General features: G+C 56.2%; 1 protein-coding gene across 2 annotated transcripts in view; it reads right to left on the bottom strand.

Annotated features, from left to right (window-relative positions):
- NECTIN1 (nectin cell adhesion molecule 1) overlaps positions 1-12,874 on the bottom strand; it is an 87,037-nt gene extending 74,163 nt beyond the window's left edge. For both annotated transcript variants that reach the window (XM_057385074.1, XM_057385076.1), the window contains exon 1: positions 12,738-12,874. In XM_057385074.1, the coding sequence (XP_057241057.1) occupies positions 12,738-12,819 (82 nt within the window). In that variant the 5' untranslated portion in view covers positions 12,820-12,874. The remainder of the gene's footprint in view (positions 1-12,737) is intronic.
- Between the last annotated feature and the right edge of the window lie 6 nt (positions 12,875-12,880).

Here is a 12,880-nt window from a genome sequence, read left to right as displayed (position 1 = left end):
AGAGAAGTCCTGTTACCTCCTCTTTCACCCCCTTTTTCTTTCAGCTCCTCTTTCACCTCCTCTTTTTGCAGAGGGAGCTGCTGGCTGTGCTCAGMCCCAGAGCTGGCTCCATTTTTTGGGGAAAAACAGCGAATGTGAAGCCACACTTCAAAGCGTCCCAAGCTGCCKGGGCCTGCGCAGGTGAAGGACTCTGTGGGGAAACGCAGGGTGAAAGCATCAAGAAACCCTGCTGCAAGAAAAGGAAAAATAAAAAGAGATGATGGCTGTTCCTTTAGGAACCTGGGCACAGGCTGTCTCAGCTGCTCGAGCCTGTTTTCTCCTGAAAAACCCAAAGCAAAGCTCGCTCTCCAGAGCCACTTTTGGAGCTGTTACCGCCATTATCCCAACTTCTTTGGCTGCACACAGATCCCTGTGGGCTGTGACTGAGCTCTGCAGCCTTTTCCCCATTCCCAGAGAGGCCAGACAGCTCTGTTCATTGCCCATGGGACATTTTGGGAACGGGAAGCAGCATTCCCTGGTGCTCAGGATGTGAGGATGGGCAGCAGGGTGGGAGATGCCGGTCCCGGGGGGCTGCAGGATGCAGGGAGCCAAACCCTCCTGCATTCCCCACTGTCTCCCCACATCCCTGGCACGCTGTCGGGGTGCTGGGCGCTGGCCTGGGGGCCCAGCCCGGCCCAACCGGCTCCCAGCCCACACCCGTGGGAAGCTCGGAGCCCGTCCTGCCTCTCAGGTGTGGCCCGGGCCCGCGGGCTCCCGCCCTGCCAGCTCCTGCACAGGGAAGGGCAGCTCCATGCCAGGGCAGCACCCAATGCCAGGCTGTAAAACCCCTTTTTGGGGCTTCCTCTCCTTCCCAGGGGCTTCTCATTTTTCTGCTGGAATCGGGGATCCCAGGGGTTTTCTGTGCAGAGCAGGTTGGGTGCAGGAGCAGCCCACGTGGCAGCACAGCCCCAAGAGCCCACCTCTGCCTTTTCACCTGCTCCCTTTCCCGGATCAAAGCTGCCTCCCCTCCCTGTACTGCAAACATTATTCAGCTCRGAGATAAGCAGCTCTCCAGCAGCACTTTATGAATCCCACAGGAGGCAGAAAGCAGCAGAGTGAAAGGCCTTGGTGTGGCCAGGACAGAGACTAATGTTCCACGAAACACCTTGGCAAAAGAGAGCCACGTCTTCTTCCCAGAAAGCCTCCTGGGAAGCTCGGGTAATAATTAACAATTATCGAACTTTAAACCCTCCGTCTCTCTCTCTCTCTCTCTCTCTCTCTCTCTCTCTCTCTCTCTGTGCCCTGACCAGGATTTTGTAATAACTCCCCCGGTCTGGAACGCTCCCAGCCCGGGGTGCTGGGGTGCACTGGGGCTGTGGGGTGAGGAGGAGGAGGATGCAGACAGACTCTGTGGGCAGGCGGGAGGCAGCTGCTGACTCTGCTCCTTCCCTGCCTCTCGTCTGAGCTGGGATGTGAACAAACCTCCCTTCCTTCCTTCCTTCCTCCAGTGAACCCTGCAGCTCTTCTGGATGCAATGGCTCTTTGTGGCTCTTCCCAAGGAATTTTGTCCCAGCCTCAGAATGCCACAGACTCCTGCATATGGCTGAAGTCGTCATCTACTCGGGAGAGAGACTCGAGAGTTTTTCCAGCACAGAGACACTTGTTTCAACCCATCTGCTGTCTGAGGCAGCCACAGCCAGTGCCATGTGATGATGGCTCACACGGGGACAAGYTGGGTGGCTCCTGGGTGCCATCCCTACCTGCTGGAAGGACCACAGGGCAACTTGAGTGTCAGGAATCCTGCTCACAACCATAGAGGGAATTTCTGGGAYGTCAAAACACATGGAGGTGTCTGAAGATTCCCACTGCTGCCATGGCAGGAGGTCCTTCCTGCCTCAGCACCCGTGGTGGGTCCAAGGACAGGGCACGATGTGAAGCCCTGACAGTCCTTTGTGGTGTTGTTACACAAAAAAGAGCCAGAGGATGGGTGGGGAGGCAGCRGGGAAGTGGGGAAATGTCCAGCCCACACCTCTCAGCCACCTGCAACCCCTCCTGGGGAAAGCAGAAGTGACCCAAACGCAAACACAGTTCAGTGAGAAGTTGAAACATCTCTGCATTGAAGCAGGCAGAGAAAGCAACAGGCCATGTTCACCCACTCCCATGATGTCACCCCTCACACCCCACACCCTGAAACTGGACCCAGTGTTTGCACTGACAGAATATTTGTCCACAGATCCATGCAAAAGCATTTCCTGCCTTCTAAACTCCCTGGGCAAGGAGCTGCCTGCCTTTGGCTGCTGTGAAAATATGATCAAACAAAGAGGAGTCACCTTTCCCYGTGCCCTGCAAACGTGTCCTGCTTGGCTCAGGGAGGATCAGGTGTGCCAGGCACCCTGTGGACACGGGGCAGTGTGAGCAGAGCAGGSAGGGACAGCTCCAGCAGCTYCTGACAAGGAAAGGCACACAGAGGTGAAGCGAGCTGGCCAAGGATATTCCAGGGAGCTCGTGGCAAAGCCAGGAAATGCTGCCAGCCCTCCTGAGCTCAGCCTGCCTTTGCCATCACCTCCAGGCCATTCTTTGGCTGTAAGTAAAAGCTGATTCACGCCTGGTAGGAGTCGGTGTGAGGCAGCAGATATTCCCATTTCCAGTGAGGTGCTGTAAGGTACTCCACGGGCACAGCAGCATTTGAAATGTCAAGAATACAAAAAAAAATAGATGTACTTAAAGAGAATGATTGGAGCCTTTTCTTTCCAAAGTGAGTTCAGAGGCAGYGAAAGGTCTCAGATCAATAGCAGCAAAACTGCAAATTGGAGCCCTCCCCTCTGCCACGGAGAGGGTACAGCTGAGACAGCATCTGCACAAACAGCCTGCCCACAGCCCCTGCCAGCCTGCCTCAGCTCTGACCTTGAGCAGTCGCCTCCAAGTGGGAGAGGGAAACTCCCCCTTCCTTTGCAGCCCTGGGYTTTTGTTCCCCGGCTGCTGATTGGTTTTACTGGGGTACATTCTGTCTTGGGAAGAGTCTGAGTTCTGATAAACTTACTCCATGCACACACCAAGGAGAAGCCTGCTGCATCCTGCAGGTAGAGAGGAATCCCAGGGGGAGTTTGCAGCACAGATTTGGAGGTAAATTCAGAAGAGAGCTGAAGGTGAGCTGCAGCTGCCTGCCCAAGTGCTCCATGACAAACAGACCCTTCTTCACCTCCTCTGCCCCACAGCTCAGCCCCGTGCCCCAGAGACCCCTGGAAAGGCTCTCCCCATCCAAAATCAGGATCAATACAGCTGTCAGGCACTGGCCACATTACCCCTGCTAACTGGAATTACAACAGGCAGACTGCAGCTCTCACTCCATCTCTGTTGCCTGTCATAATGTAATCAAAATCTCTCTCTTTATCACTGAGCGTGACGGGAGCAGAGGGAGCCATGAGACTACAGATTCCTTCAGATCTCACTGGGGCTGGGGAGCTTCACCTCACTGCCAGAACTGCCCAGCTTTGGGGTGAGGTGGCCTGAACCCCCCAAAGGGGCTGGGCAGAGTGGGGAGGCAGAGATGGGGATGTGGGGTACCATGGGATGGGAGTGCAGCACCAGGGTGAGAGCAGAGGCAGCCACAGGTTGGGTGTGGAGATGGACAGAGCCCAAAATGGAACCTTCCTCCTCTTCCTCATTGCCTCCAGGCATCCCAAACTCCTTCTTCCCCTCAGCCACACTATCCCACCTGCTGCCAGAGCCAAAAGTGAGCACGGCATCACCAACAATGCAGCTTGGCACGGGCACGGGGCACTGAGCAGCACTCAAAGCCAAAGCTCTGCACTCACACAGGAGCCCGTGCACATCTCAGCACTCCCTGCTCCAAAGGCTTGGCCAATTTACAGACCCAGGGCGATCTATCCTGGGCAAATGGTGCGGCATCTGTGATTTGTTGGTCATTATTAAACAGCAGTAATGCAGGGCTGAATTACCCTGAGGAGGGAAGGATCAGCAGCCCGGACCTACCCAGCTCCCCAGAGAGTGGCCATAAACAAAACTTAAATAATTAGAGTGCTTGGGCGGAGGTGCAGCCTCTAAGTATTCTTAGGCTCACGCAAATAAAGGAAATAAATTCTTGGAAGGTGCCAGGCTGGATGGGGCAGAGGGAGGCTCATTTTCCAGATCACTTGAGAGCAGCCGTTATAAATCTCAGTGAAAGATGCACCTCCCCAGGCTGGAGATATTTTTAAACTCAGAGAGAGAGAGAAGGGAGAGAAAAAACACATTTTAGTATTTACACCACAGGCGAAACGGGTATTTAAAAATCAGGGTACATTTTCCAAAGTCTGTTCCTGCCACGCCAAGAAATGAAGGATTTGCTTTCTATAGTGTGCTAGCTGGCAATATTAGCCCCAGAGAATTCGCTGCTACCACCATCATTCTGTTGTGAGCCGGGAAACCAAACTCCCAGAAGGACTGGGGGAGTCAGGGGATAAAGGTTCTTTCTTTCACTGGCAAATTGCTACTCCAGCTCCCAAMTGAATCAGCAGCAAATGCAAACTGACTCCTCGAAATCCTGGGGGTGACTCCTGCTCTGGTTCTGATGGCTCTGTGTCTRGGATGATGTCCCATGGGAGTGTCCCAGCCGTGGTGAGGCCACCTGAGCTCTGCAGCAGGGAATCCATGGATCAACATGTGCAGGATCACCAAATTGCTTTCCTGATCGTTCCTCATGCTGCAGTTGGTCAGTGCTGCCTGCCCTGCACGGGGTGGGATGGGTTTGGGGTGGACATCCAGGAAATCTGACTGATCATGGGTTGGATGAGGCTGCAGGTGACAGAGAGTGAGAAATCCCAGCCTGGCTCTCCTGGAGARCCCCAAATAAGAACTGCCAGGGCACTGCCCTTCCCTCCAAACACTGCAGCCTTCCTTTTCCTCACCCTGCTCCTCATTCCCTCCTCAGGCACAGAGAACATTCCCCCTTTTACGAGCTGTGCTCTGCGCAAGCCTTTTCCTTCCCTCCCACCCCTCCCCAAAAAATCCCATCCAGCTCCCATCAAAGGGACACACCAGCACACCCATCAGGCATCACAGCATCCAGCAAATCCCCAAACAAACCTCTGAAGATCAGAGCATGCCAAAATCACTCCCTGGGTGAGGAGATCCCAACTGAAGCCCTCCCCCACTTTCCCTGGGCTTTTGCTGAACCCCAGCACGAGGTAAATTTGGCAAAGCTCAGCCCCATCAGTGGGGAGAGCCTCTCCATAAAACTCACACAGACACAGCTCCGGGCCTGCCCTGCTCCCGTGGCAGCACWCAGATGTTTGGGGAGTAATGAACTGGAGTAATGAGATCCAAAAGYGCCCTTTCCTCAGCACCTGGCACACCAAACCAAGCTCACCATTCCCAAATAAAACATCCAGCACTCCATCGAGYCTAGCAGAGCCAAGAGGGGTCCTGTATCCCATGGAAACTGGCAGCTGATATGAATTACAGCATGGCAGGGATGATGCTGCTATGCAACACATCCCTGATCCTGAACGGCCAGAAATGGGCACGGCCTCGGTTCTGCCCCGAATCCAGGGATGTCCCTTCCTCCAGGACTGTCCCCAGATGCTCTGTTGGGRCAGCTGAGCAGGGGAGGAGCCCCAAGAGGCCCAGGAATGAGCAGCTTGGGCATCCCTCCTGTTCCAGCCCCTAAAACAACACTGCTGCTCATTGCCTTGGCTAAGTGAGGGGACAGGCCAGAGCAAGGAAATACAACCCCTCCAGAAAGGGGGAGATCTTCTTCTGGTGTGTTCTTACAGCCCCTAAATGGACCTGGATTATCCATCCTTAACATTTCCTATCGTTTGGACACCCCAGGTTAGGAAGTCCATCAGCAGTGGTGGGAATGTGACCCTGGACTTGCCTCCAAGGGGTCTCTGCTGGTCGTGTAGGCCAAGAAAAATCAGAGTAAAGCTCMTCATATGCCTTTTCCTACGAGACAGTAAATTCTCCAGTGAAAAGTGTCCTCCTGACTGCAGGCTTTGTGTGGTGCTGTTTCTAGGAGAGGTTCCAAGGCAAGGGGAGCCATGGTTTTGGGTGAGGGGTGAGTTATGGCTCCACAGAACTGATAACTCATCTGGGACCAGGCTCTGAGCTGAGCTGGGCTGCTCAAGCTCAGGGCAGGGTTCATCCCTCCCTGGYTGTTCTCCCTGCCCTGAGTGCCACAGCTCCTCACACAGGGCAGCAAAACCATCCTGTGTCAAGCCACCCTACCCAGAAATCAGGAACAGGCAGTGACAGGAACCCTGACCTTTCTCCTCCCCTGCTTCTCCTATTAAACACTCCCTGGGTCTGTGACTTCTGCCCATCAGGGACCGTTTGTAACCCTTGGCTTTGCCAGGACACTCAGCACAACAATCTCTAATGACAGGCCTGTGCTCTTTGAGTCACAGCAGCCTCTTGTACACATCAGCATTGGCCCCTGGGTCCACAGGCAGAACTCTGCCCCCAGACTGCCCCCTTGGGCTGTGGAAATGGCCAGTGGAAAGCTGCTCAAGCAGCTCCTCACCCGGTGCAGAGGGTGTYCTGACAGCGGGTAAGAAATGAGAACTGGTTTGACCACAGGGGAGAACCTCAGTGCAAAAAGCAGGCACCAGGTGAAAGCCAGCCTCCCCCCTGGAGCCACAGAGCCTGCACTGCAGCASCCCCGCTGCCTGGAGCCTCGCACAGAGCACACGGCTGCCTCTGCTCYCAGGTGGCCACACAGCACTTCCCTGCAGCCCCCTCACAGACAGCCCTTTGTGCTGGGAATGGCTCTGGGAGGGCTGGATGTCAGCCCTGGCTGTGAGCTGCATGGACTTTCTGTCACTCCTGGCCGTGCCTCCGGATGCTTCTCTCCAGCACAGGATGGATCTTCCATGAGAAAAGCAAAACAGCCTCAACATCAGCCTGATTCTAAGGTTTCCCTTCTAATAGGGAGAAAACTGCTGGGAAGAGAGAGGGAGGCTGAGTCCTCTTGCCTAACCAGGCTTGGGAGTACCTGCTGTCTCTCAGCCAGGTGGTCCATCTGGTGCCTGCCGCTGCTCCAAGGCAGGGATGTGATTTGCAGGTCCTGGACYGCATCTGGAGCATCCCTGCATGGTCGGGAGCAGATGGAAGCACTTTGCTGTTTCCCGCAGCTAGAAAGGCGAACAGGCTGGGATGGAGGACAGCAAAACCTCTTCATTGTGTTTTAACTCCCAGGGAGGAGAGTGACACTGATTCTGCCTCTCTTGAGCTCTTCTCCCTGCCCACCTGGAGGCTGAAGTGCTGTTCACCAGTGCCCAACTGGTCTGGCTCGGTGCCAGGGAGGGCAGGCATGCAGCAGAGCGAGGCAGAGAGAGGCAGAGTGGGGTGGGTAACGCTTAGAAACGCTTCCCTCTTGCATCACACCCAATAATGTCACGGCAGGATTATAAACCTCCTGCAGGGACTGCTTTGTGGCGGGGGAATGGGAATGAGACGGTTCGTCAAGTCGGGTCAGTTCCTCCCACCCATSCCCAGCACTCCACAGAGCTGCTGAYGGGGCAAGARACCRMTGGCCAGKCTCTCTGTGCCTCGCTGACCTGGGCCCTCGTGTCACCCGGSGTTGGGGACAGCGAGGGACTGAAGCTCTCTGCCCTTTCCACGGCCAGGAGCTGCTGTTTGTCTGCCTGGGGATTGCAGCAGAGCAGTTTGTAGGAACGGCTGCCATCGGCCCCCAGATGGGGACAAACGCTTGATGGGCAGCAGGTGCTGAGCTCCCCACGTGTCCCCAAGTGTCCCCAAGTGCCCGTGGAGGCTGTGACACAGCACACGTTGCAGCAAATTTCGCTTCTTCCCCTTTCTCCATGTGACACAGACGGGACTTTAAACCCGGTGTGGCGGCAGAGGGGAAACTCTCCTTCCTCCCACGAGTGGCACTTCAGCATTTGAGCAGCTTGCTAAGGGTTTTTCTTCTGCTGTGGAGCTGAGAGGTTCCCCTTGAAAGCCCCGAGTGTGTGCTGGGATGTGCCTCAATCCAGCCTGGACTAATCCTTCCCTGGGACAAGCCAAGTGCACCTGGGTGAATATCCRTGGCTTAACAGCAGCCAGGAGGAAACGTGTCAGGAGACGTTYCATTCCTTAGTTAAACAAATCTCCACCTGAAAAGCTGCTCTGGGTTCGGAGCCGGCGCTGCAGAGCTCGGAATTCTCCGTGCTGGGATGGCTGAGCTCTGATAATTAACACAAAGAGGTGTCTCCAATGCAAACCGGGTCCCAGCTCCAGCGGCTGGCGGCACCAGCTCACCCTTCAGCGGAGCTGCCCTGATTTAATCTGACGTTATTTGAAAAAGCAAGATCTCCAGGGGCTGCGAGACTGGAGTACCTTTGTCCCTCCCTCATTTGTTTCTGCTTTTTTGCACTGATAAGCCTGGCTGGCCTGTGAAAGGGACCGAGCCAGAGCCATCAGCACCTCGGGCAAGGATTGTGCAAGACTCCAGCCCTTCCTCAGCAGCCYTGAGGACAGTGGCCATCCTCAGATGTGGCCAACTCTCCCCTGCAGCTCTCACAGGCAGCCYGACTCCTGCTCTTCCAAAAATTTTTGGCTTGGAGCAAACCAGCTCATGGAAGGTGTCCCTGCCCAAGGCAGGGGGTTGGAACAAGATGATCTTTAAGGTCCTTTCCAATCCAAATCCTCCTGGATTCTGGGATAAAAACACCTTTTTCCTGCAGTGCTTGCCCCATCCCTGTCTGCTGGCAGTGCTGTGCAGGGAAAGAGTCTTTCGGTGGCTCCCAGTGGCCACTTGCTGCTGTCCCCCCAGGCTGTCCCCAGCCGCAGTGGCACTGGCAGAGGGCAYGGGGTGCCAGCGGCAGGCAGGCCTGGGAAGCAGGTCAGGACAACCGGCTCTGCTGGTTCCCTCRGTGACTCAGCCGAGGTGTGAGCGCTGCTCAAAGGATCCCTGCGGTGCCTCCCTTTAAGCYGGGCTTTGTGGMTGGTCCAGCGGCAGCACAGAGMGGGGGTGATGCAAGGAGAGATGTGYCAGGCTCTGCCAGCATCTCCTCAGCCACCAGCTCATCCCAGCACTGGAAATGCTGCTGGATGTGCCYCTGCTCCTGGAATCTCCCTGTGCGYTGGGCTGGGAGCTCCTGCTCGATTTAAATGGTGCAAACAGCTCCAGCCCTCCCTGGTTCTGGCCATGGGGCAGACACCCTCCTGCTCATGGGCTGAGCTGCCTCTCCCCCCGCCTGGCGCCTCACCCACGCTGACACACTCAGCAGCTCCTCAATTCACGCCAGGGTAAAACCCGACCGGTCGGTTTTAAGTGAGGTTTAATGAGAAAAAAGATCAGCCAAAGACACGCTTGYGCTTCCTGAAATAGCCTGATGCTGCTGTTTCTGAGTTATGGGAGGAGGCAGGATTGCGGGGGGGAAGAAAAAATACCAACCAAGAACTCAAACCAAAGGCTGAASGAGACTCTGGTAACTTTTTTGCATTTTGGAAGCTGCTCTGGGATATTAAAGTACAAGATGGAGCAGATCCTGCAGTGACACGCTTTGGCTTTCCCCAGCACTCCAGAGAGCTGTTGCACCTCCCCAAAACGAACCCTCCCTCCAGCTGCAGCCAAGTTTGACCTCAGCCCTGCAGGTCACCACGGCTCAGTCAATGCTCCTTTCAAGCGCCGTGATGGAAAAAAACCGTGTCAAAGCAGCTCCAGCCACCTCTGCAGCTCTCCCCTGCGGAGCATCTCAAAGCACTTTGCAAAGTGTTCCCAGGCCCCTCCGGGAGATCGGGAGGTAGCCCAGCAATGGCACAGAGGAATTTGTCTGCAGACAGCGTTTGGGAACAGAGCCCCAGATGTGCAGAGGCAGGACCAGGCACAGATGATGCCTCTGCTCTGTGTGGCTGCGTCTCAAGCTGCAGGAGCTCCACGGCGGGGATAAACAGACAGATTGTTAAGGCTTGTAAAGCATAAATTCAACTGCAAATGTTCCTAACCTCTGCAGATCAGCTGCCTAGGATCTCTCCTCCCCTTCCCCCACGGCTTTCCAGTAACCCCTGTTGATATCAATACCTCGAATGAGGCGTGAGTTGATACCTGGTTCCAAATGGATGGGCACGGAAGGCTGCAGGAACCATGAATTGAATCCGTTCTGGACGATTGAACCGCTCACATTAAAGATAATTTGTAAAGCACATTTTTATACGAGACTCCTTACTGCTTTTATGGCAGGGGAACTTTTATTTCCTTATCAGAGAAAAAAAAATAAAGCTAACATTATCTGAAGGGGGAGGTGGATGGGAACAGAACAGAATGGCACTGATCAGATGGACACGAAAGGTTTTCCAGAGAGCAGACAGTGCCTCCTGCTTTGCTCTCATCCTTCTTGGGTGCTGGGGATGAAACCACATTTCCAGCAGGTCCACAGCTCCTAGGTCCCTTTAGTAGAGGATCCTGAGTTTTCCTCTCCTTGTTAAGCAATCTTGTCTGTATTCAAAGCTTAAATACAGCTTTATTTATGTATTTATATATGATTTTGGCACAATGCAATGCGAACTCGAGGAACTATAGAAGGCAACAGACCTGGGGTCTGGGGAAAGGCTCTGTGCTGTGGCTTYGTGCAGTGCTGAGCCCTGTCCTTCCCTGCAGCTCTGGGTCCCTCCACAGCACACACAAGCACCCAAATTAATGAAATAAAGGGATGAATAAATATGCAACACAGGATCAGACGCTCCTGCAGCTGCGGTGCATCCACCACTGAACTGGTCGGGCCGAGAGTCTCGCCCACACAGGCTGCAGGGCACCGCTGCTCCCGGACAGGCTTTGGGGGAGGATTATCCTCCCGGAACACTGCGGAGCTGGCTGTACCCCGGCCTTGGCAAGGCACCACGAGCTGCACCACTGGCTTATCCTGGCAGAGCTGTCAGCGGGACAGTGCGAGACAAACTGCCACGCTACTGCAGTGGCAGGAGACAAACCCGCCCGGCTGCTGGCAGCARAGCCCTGAGAACAGCCAAAAATAGGAGAAGTGCGGGGAAAAAAGTCTGTCTTGGCAGGACAAGGTGAGATGCCAGGCTGTGTCAGGGTCACTGCGTGTCTCCTTGGTGAAAGCGATTCCCAGAGGAGCACAAAGTCCTTTTGGTTTACCCAGCACGGTCACCACAGCATTACTGCACCTCCAGTGCCTTTCCCCGGGGCTGGGGGGAGGGTTCTCTGCACCGGGCTGCCGGGTGGAAGGATGAGAAGGAGGGAGGGATGGGTGAAGAACAGCATGGAAAGTTCTGAGAGTCCTTGTGAGCAGCCAGAGCTCAGCCAGGCACCTGCCTGCGAGCACAGAGGAGCGCAGGGAGCCCGAGGCTGTCCCTTCCCTCACCTCTTTTTGCAATGCACAGCAGATCCCTTTGTCCTGGCAACACCRAGGTACACCCAGCCCTGCTTTCTCATCGCCCTGTTAACCTCTTCCCTCTCACAGCCTCCCCGGTTTYTGGATCACCACCCCCTCCCATTTCATCCCTGCCCTCATCCATTTTAACCAGACCATCCAGTCGCTGCGATCTGTTGATCTCCCATGTCCTGATGTTATCATCTCCCAGTGTTTGCCAGCGCCAGGAAAGTCTGGGCCCTGGCATTGCTCTCATGGCCCAGACCTCGCTCCCTGCGGCCACAGCCCCAAGTCACAGCCCAGCCAGCCCGGCTGCCCCTCTCGGACGCAGCCCCAGCCCGAAGAGACCAGGAGTGGACGCAATTCCACCCTGCCTTCACTGCAACTTCTMTCCAGCTGCAGATCGCAGCCCTGCTGCAGGCACAGCCCTGGATCCCCACATGTGCCCGCTGCCAGCGCTCCAGCCCCTGCCGCCACCAGCCGAGCCCCAAAAAGGCAAACACGGGCTCTATTTGCATCTCTCAGTTCATTCACAGGCTGTAAACGCAGACTGCCGATCCCCTTTCCACGGCTCCGACTCCCGGAAAGCCCTCCAGGATGGCATTAACCCGTTCTGCACTGGAGCGGAATAAATGAGTCCCCGCAGGGCAGTTCCCAAAGTGGGTCACTCTCCCGCTTCCCAGCGCTGCGCTGGAGCCCAGGGCAGCTCCGAGCCCGGGGAAGGGACACACGGACGGCTCTGCCACCGCCCGTGGGTCCAACGGGCTGGGGAGCGCTCGATCKGCACCTTTGTCCATCCCCTCCTTTCCAGGGATGGATCAGAACCCAAGGGATGGATCGGAACCAAAGGGATGAATAAGATGCCATCAGGCAGCCAAGCTCAAAAGCAGCGAAAGGAAGCTCTGAAACCTGGGAGCGGTCCAGCCCCTCCGCGAAAAGAGCCCGTGGGAAGTGTGTGCGGAGGGGAGCGGGGATTTGGGGGATGCTGGAGAGCCGAAACCCTCCATCTCTCCTCCCGAAACATCTGCGCTCCGTGCCCAGCCTCGTGGCTGCCTYTCCGGGGAAGCCTGGCTGCTGCGCCTCGCTAGACGCCGCTCGATCCAAAAAGCAAACAAACGGCCTCAGCTCCCAGGGCTCCGGAGCCCGCTGCCTGCAGCTGCTTCCAAAACAAACGAGCGTGTTGTTCCGAGCCGAGCCGGCGCTGAAACCGGCCCCGATTCTCTCCCACCCTCGCACAGATGCTCCCACACCTGCTCCAGACCAGGGCGCGCACCCCAAAACGCCGATCCCACCCTTCCCCGCCTCTCCGCAGCCCTCCCCGCACCCCTTTTCCCCCACGGGCACCCCGCAAGCCCCCTCGGGGGCCGCCTCCAGCCCCGCAGTGCCCCGGCGGTGCCCAGCGCCCTCCGGGGACCGGCTCACCTGGTAGGAGCGCGGCTGCCAGGATGCAAACTCCGATAGTCCACCACGATGCACGGCAACTTGTMTGCAGCCGTGAAGCCATGAGAGTTCCTTAAGAGCGATGGGCAGGGGTCGGTCTGGCAGCGCCGCGGGGCCCCCCACCC

Source organism: Malurus melanocephalus, unplaced genomic scaffold (assembly GCF_030028575.1).
Source record: "Malurus melanocephalus ecotype Western Australia unplaced genomic scaffold, MMel_1.1 scaffold_776, whole genome shotgun sequence".
Classification (NCBI taxonomy): Eukaryota; Metazoa; Chordata; class Aves; order Passeriformes; family Maluridae; genus Malurus; species Malurus melanocephalus.
This window is presented reverse-complemented; position numbering and strand designations above follow the sequence as displayed.